At 35.0% G+C, this 15,580-nt stretch overlaps 1 protein-coding gene across 1 annotated transcript in view; it reads left to right on the top strand.

The window, feature by feature from the left end:
- Window positions 1-4,953: 4,953 nt before the first annotated feature.
- The window catches only part of LOC113235970 (venom carboxylesterase-6-like), a 30,805-nt gene continuing 20,178 nt past the window's right edge, over window positions 4,954-15,580 (top strand). Inside the window, exon 1 of the mRNA XM_026471894.1 lies at window positions 4,954-5,144. Within this exon, the coding sequence (XP_026327679.1) occupies window positions 4,962-5,144 (183 nt within the window). The 5' untranslated portion in view covers window positions 4,954-4,961. The remainder of the gene's footprint in view (window positions 5,145-15,580) is intronic.

Below are 15,580 nucleotides of genomic sequence, written 5' to 3' on the forward strand. Positions count from 1 at the left end.
AATTGCATTCGTCTACTTTTGTTATGTAACCTGAGATGGATTTAGTTTGAAGCGGTACGATTATAAAGGCCATTTTTATGACTTTTTCATGAAGACTCTAAATGTTCACTTATACTTAATTTTTAATTATACTTATACTTAATAATTTTTTCATGAAGACGTTAACTAAAGACAATTTTATGGAAATGAATAGAAGAATTATAAAATTTCACATATACATAATTTGTATACGTGAAAACACATTTTAACGAATGATCACGTGTGGCTTTATTATGTATACCAAGGATATGTTCGTCATCTTTATTGCAGCCGAAAGACGGCCACTGCTGGACAATAGGCCTCCCCCAATGAACACCACAATCTAGCGAATTTCCGCAACCTTAAATAAAAAAATAAAAATGCAGTAAAACAAACTAAAGTAAGTACTTTGGTGTTATTTTCTATTTGATCCGTCTTTTTCGTATTTTCGAGGCGAAAATGAGTTCTAGTGAGAAGGGAGATAAAGGAAATACAGTAATGAATTGTACTCCGCCTAATTTAAAACAAGAGCCAAATGTCAAATATTGATATTTTTTTACTTTTTCTATTATCGTCTTCCTCTCTTTAGTCTTTTAATATTTCCTCGCATTGTTTGAGAAAGGGACTATACATCCCGCGGCGGGAACGAGGATTGCTTTACTCGTATACAAAAAAAGGCCTGGCTGGTACTCGTCTAGCAGTCCCTTACTTCCTGGTCTCTGCAATACTTTTGGTACTATAATACAATTCGAATAATTAGAAATCAAAATAAGTTGTAAAACATCATAATTTTCAATAAAATCAACATTAAAACGTTTCATAATCCAGAAGTACATATAAACTATGATTACTAACATAAGGAGGCATATAAAATTACAACAATATGACGCCAATTGATTAACAATGATTGCACAAATTACCCCATTTTGCTTTAACGATCTTCTATAGCCACCATAAAATATTACGGCCTCAAACTCTACTTATTAAATTCTACGCATCTACTTAGAAGTTCCCCTGTTGGTTTAAAACTTATTGTATCGATCGGCACGGTATACCCATCTATGCATTGTTTGCCAAAGTGTAATTACTTTTAACTAGTATGGGTTAGTATAGAAGTTTGGAAGCATGGTACAAAACCTAACTAGGTGTAGGTAAATGTAATTTGAGGTTTTTCTAAAGTGTATTCTAATTCAAATTCAAAATAATCTTTATTTCATAGGTAAGCATTATTACACTTGAAATCGTCACAATATTAAACTCTACCGCTCATTCGTAAGGCAGATTCCCCTGAGAAAAATGAGCAAGAAACTCTAGGGGTTGCTCTTTGTAAATGACATTTACAATATTTATTTTTTTATTTGAAACATCAGAGATCGAGACTACCTCCATGACCTAAACGGGTTACTACCACGGATTTTTGTCATCCAAGTACGTAGAAGTTGTATAATAACCTGTAGTATAAAGTTTTTGTTTCACTATAGTTTTAAACCTCGTGAAAAGCAAATTTTGTATATCAACCGGAATCTTGTTATAGAAGCGTATACATTGCCCCTTAAATGATTTTTTGACTTTGTGAAGACGACTATCAAGAAAAGCTAGTTTATTTCTATTCCTCGTATTAATGTTATGTCTGTCACTATTTTTCATAAATAAATTACTATTAATTATTATTCCTTTTAACATAAATTACATTTTCATAAATGTACTGTGAGGCTAGTGTAAGAATGTTAATTTCCTTAAACTTATCTCTCAAAGATACTTTAGGGCCCAGATTGTAAATTGCCCTAACTGCACGTTTCTGCAGGACAAAGATTCTATTGATATCGGCGGCATTACCCCAAGGCGGCATTACCCCAAAGCGGCATTACCTCGGCGATGGCCTTTGTAGTACAATTTTTATAGAATTCTCAACATTGCATTCATACATAATTATGTTATTTATGTAACTAATATTATGAATGCAAAGGAAAAGGCCTTTGTTGCGACGTCAATATTTAAAAAGGGGAGTCACACATGCAAAAAAAGATTAACAATATCAACCCTTGGAGGCTCTGCGTGACTAAATTACATAAATTTTTTAAATACCAGGAAGTAGTTGTAATAGTAGTTCTACACTTGAAACTGAAGAAAGAGATGCATTGTATTCGTATACTAAAGATGAAGAAAATCTGTGCGATGCATTGACTTACAATTATATGGCCGTCGGGTCTGCGCTAAAAAGTGTCCGAACTTATAGGGCGTTAAAATCGTAAACAGAACGTCATTCACGCTTTAGTCTTCGTTTGTTCGACTGACAGCGAAGCAAGCAAAATTAGACAGTACTGCGATGACATTACAATTTAAATTCAACGTTTTAGCTTTTTCATATTCCTTTACATGTCACTACGTTTAAATAGGTTGACTTGGGACATTTTTTTTCGTGGTTTTTGTATTAGACCCGTCGTCCATTTATTTGTAAGTCAATGGTGCGATGTGTCCCTTTGCAAAGCGAAAAGCAGTTGCACTAAATACAAAAAAATGTTGTGTTGTGAACGCAAGCTTCAAGTATGTCACAAATGTTCTAGTTCCCAGATTTGTACCAAAATGTTTTGTTGTTTAGTTCATTTGTTTTGTTAATTTTAATAATTTAAGTTTTTTCAAACATTTATAAATTTAATATGTAAGCAATTTAAATATTTCATAAATGTAGATTTTGCATGAAAACTATGATCTCATATAACAGACTGTTTCTAACGAATATGTTGCATAATAATATATTGGTACATAATTGTTATTAAAAATAAACACAAAAAATATACATACCTATTTTATTTCACAAACCCTGTGAAATCCGTTTTTTTATAAGCGTAGTCGAAACGACGAAGGTTCGTAATAAGCGTTGAAAAATAAGGTTAGTAATCTAGGGTTAAAAAAAAAAAAAAAAAAAAGTTAAAAAGAGAAAACATTTTCCTCTCAAAATTATTTTCGAGGTTACGAAAATTCAATCTAGCAACGTTATTTCTGGAAAATGTAATTTCGGAATGCTGACAGGTAACCAGTTAGGCAACATCAATCGTTAGTGGTTGAATGAATGAATGAATCACTGCCATTCCACTGACATTCTATTGAGACTCAACTGCCATTCCAACAACATTTTAACAGAATAACAAATATCATAATTCCTATATATAATCTCAGCGGAATCTTAATGGAATTAATTACAATGACCAGTAGATTCAAAATAATTAGCAGAATTGGGGCCCTGTACAAGGGAAGATCTATACGCAGCCACGGATAAAGAAGTCAAGGTGGCAACAGACTATTCAAATTCAATATAGTCCAATAATAAAAGGAGCATCGTCGCGATAAAGCGGAAAACACATATAGAGCGGGTGCGGATCGGGCGCGTGTCGGGTCGGGAGCACGGCGGATCTAAATCCGTGTATTTATGTGGTGTGTGCACACGCGTGGTGTGTTGTCGTCCAAATAAATGCAAAATCAAAATAATCTTTCATAATAATTATCTTTATTTTTCTCTTTACAATGGGTACAAAGTTTTACATGAAAATGCTTAAGTATTAGAGTACCTCTGTAAGGTACCTGTTAATTCACGATTAAGAAAAAGATCACTATGTTTTCCATCACCGATAGCGACAGTTTTTTTTCGCCACAGGCTTTTGAACCTTCGACCTCTTAGTTCTGAAGCAACCGTTTTCCCAATAGACCAGCGCTCGTTAACTATCGTACGTATAAAAAAAATTAAACTTATTACATGTAATAATGTTTAGCGCAGGCTGCGCGGTAAGAAAACTAGTGGATTGTTTTAGTACAAAAAAAGATTAAAAAAAGAAAAAAAGACTGCAAGGCACTATCAACAAATAATTAAATTGTGGGCGATCATTACTTACTGGTGGGCCCATAAGCATTTTTTCACGTCTGGTGGTAAGCAACACGCCTATTCATAACAGTTGTAGTGACACTCAGAGCTTTAAATCGCAAAGATCGCAGGGACATTGCCACTGCGCCCGTCACTTTGAGACATAAGTTGTGAAGTCCCATGTGCCTGTAGTTTGACCAGCACTCTTACCCTTACAAACCGGAACGCAGTAGTGCTTACATTACTGCTTGGCGGCTGAAACAGGTAAGGTGGCAGTACTTCCCAGGACGAACTCTTTCACAAGAAGCTCTAAGTGTCATGTATTTTAAAAGTCCAGTTGAACCCTTCTTTTTTCGCTTTTATACTGTTTTTTGTTTTTTGTTTGAAAGGGGGTACTTCCATAGTGGTCCCATTTCATTTTAAAGAAAATCATCCACCTCTAAGGGTGGCTGTTCACGAATGAAGTTTCATTTTTATAAATAGTGCCTAAAGTTTACTTAAGGAGCAATTAATTTAATGGTTGATTTTGCTATTTCTCCAATTCAAGGCGTTTTTCTCTCAATATAGTTTTATCTCCAGTGTCAAGTCTTGTATAGTGGCGAATTTAAGGATATTTCAATAAAACTTATCAAATAGACGTAATTCCACGTACTTTTGAGGTCGGTATTTTTAGTACTCTGTACTGAGATTATAGTTATACCAACATACATTTTGTAATTTGTAATAAATTGACAGTTACTTCTCTAAATGGCATTCTGGTTCAAATCTAATTTTTAAGCAAATTAATGTCTTAATCAATATTGGATGTCAAGTGTTGTGTTCGTCTAAAATAAAAATTTAAAAAAAATCTTCTTGCTGTGGGTTGTATATTTTTAACCGCAGCAAAATGTCCAATATTTGCATTTACTCTAAGCAATTAATTCTTCTTTATTTATGACAAGAATCCACTACACCGTACCATGACCCCACCATGCGTACACAGTAAGGGAGTCAGGTTGTTTACCTTTTCTGATTACCATAAAGCTAACACATTCCGGCTGCAGCTTCTGTTAGTGATTCGCTATAACACGACTAAGCCGCACGCGAAATGCTTCCGTTTTTAATTTTTATTGTTTTTAATTTTGCTTTTGGGGATGACTTCAATCCTACAGTAGAAGTTCCCGGTGGCAGTTTGGAGGGTATTTGGGAAGAGACTATAAAAGGCAGGACATTTGCCAGCTTTGAGCGAGTTCCTTATGCGGAGCCGCCCGTCGGCGGACTCAGATTCGAGGTGAGAATTTTTGAAGTTAATATATTTTGCTCTCAATGTAAAATATTAATTTAATAGCATATTATAAAAATGATGATGATGTCTTAACCACTACCATCTACTCGATAATTAAGGGATTTATCTGTACTCGACTTCAATTCAAGTAATTATAACTTTTTATAAAAAACGACCTCCATGGTTTATAGAATTACATCTATTTGAATCGTTTTATTGGAATCGGTTAACGGAAAGTGTGTGAAATCCAATAAATCGGATTCATCCCTTCATTTACCACCCTTAAGGCCGGAATATTTTCTTCAAATTTAAATGAGACCACTACTGAGCTACCCCCTTGACAACAAAAAAGAGCCACTAAATCGGTTCACAAATATCTGAGTAATTGCGTAAGGTAAGAACCTCCTCCATTTTTGAAGTCGGTTCAAAATTGCCATAAATTCATGTATGTTATTTGAGAAATAGTATTATACGAAATCAGACAGATATAAAAATTAAATAAAACAAAAGGAATTTTAATTTTATCAAAGTGTACCCGTACAGTGTTGTAGACAAGTTTGTGGCCGGCGTTTAAGCGTGTAAAGCACCGTTAGATTTTAATATCCGTTATTCTTATGAATAAATAATTTGTTCGTAAAGTTCTGTATATGGCATTTCAATTATGTTACCTAGTAAATCGTAAACAGAATCAAATGAAGTGAACAAAATGCGAATATTCAGTATAACATATCTTTCAAAATATAATAACTCGCGAATTCTTCGGTTTTCGCGACTGTTGCACATACAAAATGAAGCTAATTGTTTTTCGAATCGCGTATACATTTAGAAGTTTCAAATAATTATAACCTTTTTTTTAAAAAAAGACCTCAAAAGTTCGTGGAATTACATGTATTTGCCAAATTTAATTAAAATCGGTTACCGGAAAGCGCGCGAAACTGGATTCATCCCCTAGTTTGCCACCCGTAGAGGTGGAACATTTTCTTCAAATTTAAATGGGACCAAAACTGAAGTACCATCTTTCCAACAGAAAAAGAACCATCTACATCGGCTCACAAACGCCGGAGTAATTGCCTAACATACATAAAAAAATAGAGTCGAATTGAGGACCTCATCCTTTTTTAAAAGTTGATAAAAAAACAACATATATGTGATTTCGATCCCGAAAAGAATCGTTTTTTTATAATACCAAGTGGATGGGGCAAACAAGTCGCAGACATGGTGGTAAATTATACGCCTTATACCTCTAAAGGTTTCTTTCTCTGTCATTGACTTACAAATAAATGGACGACGGGTCTAATACAAAAACCACGAAAAAAATGTCACAAGTCAACCTATTTAAACGTAGTGACATGTAAAGGAATATGAAAAGGCTAAACCGTTGAATTTAAATTGTAATGTCATCGCAGTACTGTCTAACTTTGCTTGCTTCGCTGTCAGTCGAACAAACGAAGACTAAAGTGTGAATGACGCTTTGTATACAATTTTAACGCCCTATAAGTTCGGACACTTTTTAGCGCGAACCCGACGTCCATATAATTGTAAGTCAATGTTCTCTGTTTCTAAAATCTGTTTTATTAATCTTCTTTCATTCGTAATCTCTACAGGTCCGAACTGTCTAAGCGTCCCTTTCTCTATCTTTGTCACTACAACTTAATCCACTCCGCAACGCATCACACTGTTCCGTAATTTATCCTGTAGTCACACTAGCCATAGATACTTCTCAGAGCTGTTATTTTTACTGCATTATATATTATTCTACTTTCGTGCTTCTTCTGCCAAACCTAACATTGACTAACATACATAAATGTAGGAAACAACACCTCTCCATACTCAGCCAGTCGTGGCTTGTTTTTATAATATTAATTGACGGGACGAACAAGTCGTGCGCCCGATGACAAGCTACCGGTTCATAACAGCATCAGTGCCACTCAGATTTTAAATCGCACAGATCTGAGGGTCACTGCCACTACGCCCGTTGCCTTGAGACGTAAGTTGACAAGTCCCACGTGCCTGTAATTTCATTATAATAAGTCTATTAAACAACACAGCAATTCAAACCTTATTAAGGATTAATTCGCTCATGCATGAGTATTTCTGTCACCCTTGGGATGTCTCTGCTCGGTACTAGTCAAGTATCTTGGATCCGTTAGAGCGAAAATGTTACTCTTAAATTTTTTTAAAGATTCTGTGAAAAATGAAAAATAGCTTGTCGGTTTTCTATCGGATACGTTTCAAAGTATGTGCGCAGGAAGTTTGCAATTCATTTCCTATCGTCGCTCATGTGAAAGTCCCTGAATCGACTTCGCATTGATGTTGGTCGATGCAGAGACAAAATGTGTAAATGGGGTATCAGGGATGCTATAGTCTAACCCAATGTGACTGCGGTGCCCCAACACAATCCATGCAGCACTTACGCAGTCAAGGTAGCAATTTGCATTCAAAGTGAATAATAGTGTCGACACGATAAGAAGAAGAGGCCCCTTCCCCGTCATCGTTACTCCTTAGCTTAGGTCAACAAGAAAGTTGGAACACTCCATCCTTGTGTCATTGTTATGGTGACACTTCAAACGATTTGCCTCCTCCTTCGAAAGGGGTATGGTAAAGGAATCTGTGTTCTGAAAACTAATTTGAAGACGAGAAACACGTGATATTGACTCTGTACTACTTGGTACTTGGTACTTGGTGCAACGGGCTGGTATCCGCAACTAGACGACAAAGCGCCTATTTTGCGTGTGGGACGAACAGAAATGACAGATTTATCACTAAAAAGCTACGACTAAAAAGTCGTTGAAAGACCAAGTACAAAGACACGACGCAAGCACATAGAAGAATTCGTGAGGTCCGTAGGTTCGTTCGGTGGCTTAGTTGGTATAGCGTCTGGCACGGTATGCAAGAAGACGTTGGTTCGAATCCGACCGGATCGAAGGAATTTTTTCTGAGTGTTCGATCTTTGTATTAATAATTATAAATAATAATAATTTCAAATTTTTTTTATTATATCAAGTGACGGAACAAACAAGCCGCGCGTCTGGGGTCGGTCGATATTCGGTCGATTGATAACAGTTGCACTGCTACTACAGCCGTTACCCTGAGACATAAGTTGATAAGTGCATATGCGTGTATTATCACCGAAATGCACTAATACACACAATGAGAAAAAAAAATAGGAAAATTTAGTAACCTTGATTTGTTTTTTGTTTCCAAAGCCAACCTTAAATCGGAAATAGAAAACCTTTTTCTTACGCACAAAGACAACACGTAGCCTACTTAACCACAGATCACTTAACAGTTAACCCCCTAATACCTACGCAAGTTACGCCCTAATTAGATTTACCTACCATTACCATTATTATTATTTAGGATCTACGACTTAGGCAATGTATTGTATTAAGTCGGGCAGAGTTTAGAGTTAAAGCACATATTACACAATATGTTATATTAGGCTACATTACATTGCACTGCACTACACTATACTACACTACACTACACTACATAATACTATATTATTTATTATTTTTACACTTTATAATTTAATTTTAATTTGCAGTATATTTTATATATTTTTCATTTATTTATTTAAATATTTCACGTTTAGTACATTCATTGCATCTCATAATTGATTCATTGAGTGTTCACGCCACACAAACACTACCTATATACATACAATCCACACGAACACTCTCGCTTCACAAGGATTGACACAGGCAGACATAGATAAGGTGGCAGTATTTCCCTGGACGAAATATTTCACAAGGAGAAGATAAAAAACACAGTCGATGGGTAGAAATGTATATTTACATTTTTTTTTTTGAGGACCAAAGACGACTTCAAGTACTGAAACAGGACAACCCAGTACCTAAATAAAAATAGCCAGACTAAATGGTAATAAATATGTGAAAAATATTATAAACCAAATGCTCCCAACTTCCTGTCCGAAATATATGGAACTGCTGCTTATATTTTAGTTCATTGGAAAGGGGTCACCATAATAATAATAACGCACACACTCAACATAGCCCCGCACTGGAGAAACCCTGTGTCGCGGGAGCCATGGACACACACATAGACAACCACAAATTACACCCAAACTCACGAGAGAAATAAATGCAGGCCATACAAATATTTCCCCCGGCCCGAGAATCGAACAGACGCATACCACTACCGGTAACATAGTCGCTTAATATATAATAAAATTGTGGCCAAGAGTTAGTTTTATACAAAAAACCTTCCAGGTAGACTTTGTTAAATACTTTGTATTTTTATTAGTTTTTTTAAATTTAATTAATATTTAAAATAAATGCAATTTGTCTTCAATTTGTTATAATTTGAAACTAGGCTGACTGTACGTGAACCTACGCCAATGTACAAGATCTCTCATCTGTCAAAAATTGTTTGTACCTTTTTCCTTTATTTTTATGCCTTGCTTTCAATAATAAACCGGCGTTTATTTTCAAGTTTTTTGGTTTCTTTCAATTAGAAATAAAATAAGTCTCTACCAACCCTCTACACTTAACATACTGTATTTTTAAAATAACTACAATATTAATTGCGATTATCCGTGACATTCCATACAGCAAGCAATAAATAGGTAGTACAATCCTTTTTACACAAAAAAGCTTTTCAATAAACTGTTTTTTTATACTATGCGCTTACCAAGTTAAAGCCTCAACATTCTATAATATACACTAAATAGTAAATTCTCTGTTAATTTCACCATATATCGCAATCCCGTGGGATTTCAGATATGGGAGCTAAGTTGCAGGAGAGCGCCAAAGTTATTAACAGGCGATCAGGTGACATTTTCGGATGAAAATTAATTACTATCTACAGCAATACATCAACGACCGAGGCACCTTAACTAAGCTAACATCGAACGCAGCTACCTTCTACCGTTGACCAAAGGGCTATAAATTGCTTTTGGTTCCTTAAATAGTTTATCAATACTTAGCAATAGCTAATTCTCGTCTTACATTGACAGCAGATCCCAGACAGTGGTAGTTAGTAATCATACAACTAGTTGAGTTAAGGTGTTCCTCAAGGTTCGCCGCTTGGTCCACTAGTATTTGTTATTTTTGTTAGCGACATTAACCTATGTTTGAAGCACTAGATGATGAAATGAAAATATTTGCCCATGTGAAGACACGATACAAAGCGGTGGCCTTGCAGTCAGACTTGAAGAGTACTGTCAAGTTAATTATCTGGATCTTAATCCATCAACGTGTTGTTTGGTTACTTTCAGTCGCAAAGACAACTCTGTATCATTTAATGATTCTGTCAAAGGTGCGGTACTATAAAACCAATCTACTGTACGAGATCTGGGAGTTCTACGTAACTCTAAATTACTTTTCGACCCGCATGTTGATAGTATAGCGACTTAGGCCTCTAGGTCACTGGGTTTTGTTATGCGGTGTGCCAAAGATTTTGCACAGGTGAAAACTTTAAAAATACTGTATTGCTCATTTGCCCGCAGCACTTTAGAGTATGCCAGCCAAATTTAAAAACCACGTTACAATTATATCTCGCGGGTGGAAAATATACAAAAAAAGTTTACTAATTTTCTGTGTTATCGTACAAAGGACTGTTACAATTCTGCGAATTATTTCAATATCTGTAAGAAGCATCATCTCGTACCACTTGAAATGCGTCGTGACATTAGTAATCTAATGTTTTTATTGAAAATAGCATTAACATTAAATGATATTGATAGATTGTCCGGAATTAACGAGTTCCCTGTAAATCCTTGAGAAACAATTCACATTTGGTTCTACCCCCGGCCCGTACTAATTATAGGCAAAATTAGTTTATTTGGCGTGCAAACAATAATTTTAACATTCTATGTAGGTACTTCCTTTGATCTGGATCTTTTCAATACGAGTGCGATTGCGGTGAGAAGAGCACTGAGTGGGCATTTCTTTGACTCATAGTGAGGCCTGCAACTGCGGTTGTAGGTTAATGGTTTACGTATTAAGTTATGTTTATAGCGATAGGTTACTTAAATTGTGCATTGTTATATTATGTTTTTATTTGTGAGGGTCTATAATTGGTTCTCAGTTGTTATTATTATTATATAAGTTAGTTTTAAGCTGTTGGTCTTCCTTTTAAGATAAATAAATAAATAAATACTAGCGATGGTTTCGATAACAAAATTCATTATCAACAGGATACTGAGATGAACGAGTGTTCAATTAATTTTCTCAACTCGAAGAGGTTGGAATCTATCTATATTGAATGACACACTTTTTTCTCTAGAGCGTTATTTTTCGAACAAAACTTTCTGCCACTTTTAGAAGGGCGGCGGGGTAATACTACTAGCAAACAGGTGCACTCAAATGCAATATTGAGTTGTGTTACTATGAACTCACACAAATAAAAGTCGACAAGCTTATTTTTACAAATACACAGATAAAACACACATTCATGTCATGTCCGTACACAGAATAGGCGTATAAAAAATCGATTCTCATAAATATGCTAGAGACGGAAAGTTATGAAGTGACTGTCCCGATATGTGTTATGTACTGGTTGATCACGTATTTGAAATGTCGTTCCACTCTTGGCTAGACTGGATATAGCGGATTTACTTTTGCAATTTTTTTACATGTACCTTGACAGCGGCGACTGCCTATCGATGACGTCTCCAGTTCTATATACTTTAAGCATTTTCTAAATAAGTACAGTACAACTATATCCTTCATGTTCCTCGGCAATGTTCGGGTTTCCGAATGCATCCGAATACTAATTGTCATGAAAGTTGCTCGACGATTGATGCTCAGGGTGCACCACACGTACAGGGATTACGAATAACACATCGTTGGGGGCTGGCTCCGTCTGTGCGCCCCATTGGGCAATGCCAAGCGGGTGAATGGTAGCCTAGTTAGTTTGCCAATGTGTCCTGCTCGAGCTCTGTTAATAAATTTACGTAGAGATGTAGGATGGTATTTCATTCCGTTAAACATGCCACCGGGGACAATGTATCCTCCAAGATGTACGATAATGTTTCCAACATTACGTTTACAACAAAAACCCTATTTCGTCGTTGCAAATTTAAAACCTCTTATGTGTCATTTGGTCGACAAGAAGTTTTGTAAATATTTATTTGTAAAAACTTTCACGTGAATATCTTCTTATTTCAATGACAATCAACAATAATACTATGTACGAAAAATTTACAAGAGAACGAGTATACAGAACCAGAAATAGATACGAAATAAGTGCCATACATTCCTGGTAACTTATCAGTGTACATCACTTATAAATATCAACTCTAGTTTGCACTGAAATATAGACAGCGCCAACAACTAACCTGTGTGTACGTCTCCGTATATTCCAAAAATATTCTGTAAGTATTGTAATACAGAAAATATCTCTAACAATGCCGTGCTGTTCTATTCGGTGGTGTGGGAAAAACAGCAAAACATCTAATTACAAAACAAACGGAATCACATTTCATCGGTAAGTAAATATTAAATATGTAATTTTGCAATTTTCGTCCATTATAGCAAAGCTCAAGTGAACTGGTCGATTTGAAGTGAAACAATTGACGACACCCGTCAATTATTTCGAATTCAGCTGGCCAATCGGAGCGCAGTTGTCACAGTAATGATTTGGCAGAATAGTTTTCAAACATCGAGTATATAACCATAAATAGAGACGAAATAAGGGCCATATAATCCTGGTAACACATTAGCGATACAGTTCTTATAAATATCAACTCCCGTTTGCACTGAAATATAGACAGGCCAACTACTGACCTGTGTGTACGTCTCCGTGTATTCCAAAAAATATTCTGTATTTATTGTAATAAAGATAATATCTCTAACAATGCCGTACTGTTCTATTCGGTGGTGTGGGAAAAACAGCAAAACATCTAATTACAAAACAAACGGAATCACATTTCATCAGTAATTAAATATTAAATATGTAATTTTGCAATTTTCGTCCATTATAGCAAAGCTCAAGTGAACTGGTCGATTTGAAGTGAAACAATTGACGACACCCGTCAATTATTTCGAATTCGGCTTGCCAATCGGAGCGCAGTTGTCACAGTAATGATTTGGCAGAATAGTTTTCAAACAAATGAAATGACATTTCGTCTCTATTTCTGATTATATACTCGATGGGAGAAAGCATTTTCGTTTTTCTATGATAGTTACTTGTAATAGAAGATATTAAATTTTGGTACGACTATTTGTCATATTAATCTTTAATTCTTCGCATTGCAAACTGATCAACGTATTTATTAACGCAGCAACCAGGAATTTAGTACACGTGCATCTTCTTTACAAAAAAACGTGCTATTTCTTTTAGCATGGACCTTGACTAATTGTGAAGAGGACTGCTAATCACGATACAAGACAGTGTAGTCGGGTAATTAGTACCTATTGGTACAACAGAAGGCGCGACGAGTACCAAATAGTTATTTTTGTCACTAATTTATTTTCACATCGACTAGCTGCAACTTATCAAAACTCTGCCCGCCGCTAACTAAACCGCGGTTATGTGAAAAAGTATGGTTTTTTGAGATATTATAATAAACCATAACCCAGGTTTAGAATATTGAAATTGTTTAAAGATATTTCAGCTATGCATCGTTAAGGTAGGCTCCAATAAGTCGAATTTTTTTAACTGTTTTTAAAAAGAGGAGGAGGTTCTCAAGTCGATTGTATGTTTTTTTTTGTATGTTACGCGATAACTTCTATATTTGTGAACCGATTTTCATGATTCTTTTTTGTTGGAAAGGGGGTACTTCCATAGTGGTCCCATTTCATTTTGAAGAACATCATCCACCTCTAAGGGTGGCTGTTCACGCATGAAGATTCATTTTTATAAATAGCGCCTAAATTTTACTTAACAAGGCGTTTCTCTCTCAATATACTTTGAGTAGTGAGAACCGATTTTTCTTATCTCCAGTGTCAAGTCCTGTATAGTGGCGAATTTAAGGATATTTCAATAAAACTTAGCAAATAGACGTAATTCCGCGCACTTTTGAGGTCGGTTTTTTTAGTACTCTGTTGTGAGATTATTGCTGTTTAAAACGGTTATTTGACGATTTGTCTCATAGCCGCGTTTTATTTAGTGGACGGCAGAGCTACTCTAGGCATTTCTGGTCATAACAAACAAATCAACTAGATGGCGCTTATTTTCTATTTTTTATAGATACTCCCGGCTTTTCCTTTATTTTGTTTAGGATTAGCGCCATCTACCCATATTAGAAAGCGTTAATTTATAAATTAGTTTGTTACACACAATGCCATTTATTGATATGTATATTTGTCAAAGTTCAGAAAATAATTTTAGCTCATAGTAAATATTTGAATAATATTACACGGAACAAAACTGACTACTTGTAATTGAAATATAATAAATAAATAAAATAAATAAAATTGTTTATTCAGTAACATAATGTACAGAGAAAACTAAAGACTACTTATGCGATTTAATGTAAAAATAACACATGTACCTGAACTAGGAAAGTCCTGTATTTCAGGTAAAAAGTACTACTAATTATAAACGTGGATACTGTTAATATTATAAATACTTTTTAGGAGAATCTTATGAAATAAAATTAAACAATTAAACAATATATTGCCAATCAAAAAAATGTACACTTAAATAAGACAACGTTTATTTTACGATAATAAATAAATTCTCTGTATCCTCATAGGACATATTTTGAAGAGCTTCTTGGAGAATTTTCTTTACCTTAAAGCAACAGAAATTATAAATGGAATATTTGGCGTTTAATTTATTGTACAAAAATGGTCCAAGAAACACAAAAAATCTTGAAATAAAAGTATGTTTTGATGATATAATTTTGGGGCAGACAATATCTTTTCGTCTTTTATTATAGTTTTTAGTAATATATGGGAGTAATACGTGCTGTTTGAGAACTGTGGACTTAATAAATAATTGCCTTACAGTTAATACTTTACATGACTTATACAGAAGGTCAGTGGGGTAACGGAAAGGGCGGTAGAAAACTTTAGGACAGCTCGCTGGGCTCTTTCAATGATTAGTAAATTAGTTTTAGCTATACCACCCCATGATGTAATGCAGTAAGTAATTAATGATTGGCATAATGCACAATAAACTTGCCTGATTATTTTAAAATCAGCAGAAACGCGTAGTTTTTTTAACACAAACATTAACATACGGAGTCGAGCGCTTAATGCTTCGATATGGTGTTTAAAGGATAGGTTATGATCTAATATAACACCTAAATACTTTATCTTGTTAGTAATAGCAATGTCTGGACATTTACACAGGTTGTTAGTAGGCTCAAAACAATGGTGAGCATATAGTTTAGGGTTAGATATAAATGACTTTGATTTCCGCATATGGAATTGCATAAAACAAGTTTTATTCGTATTTAGTGTTAGCAAATGATGTTGGAGCCAGTTATTTACTATATTGAATCCACGCTGTGCATAGTCGTATACCTC

Source organism: Hyposmocoma kahamanoa, unplaced genomic scaffold (genome assembly GCF_003589595.1).
Source record: "Hyposmocoma kahamanoa isolate Upper Pololo Valley unplaced genomic scaffold, ASM358959v1 88, whole genome shotgun sequence".
Lineage (NCBI taxonomy): Eukaryota > Metazoa > Arthropoda > Insecta > Lepidoptera > Cosmopterigidae > Hyposmocoma > Hyposmocoma kahamanoa.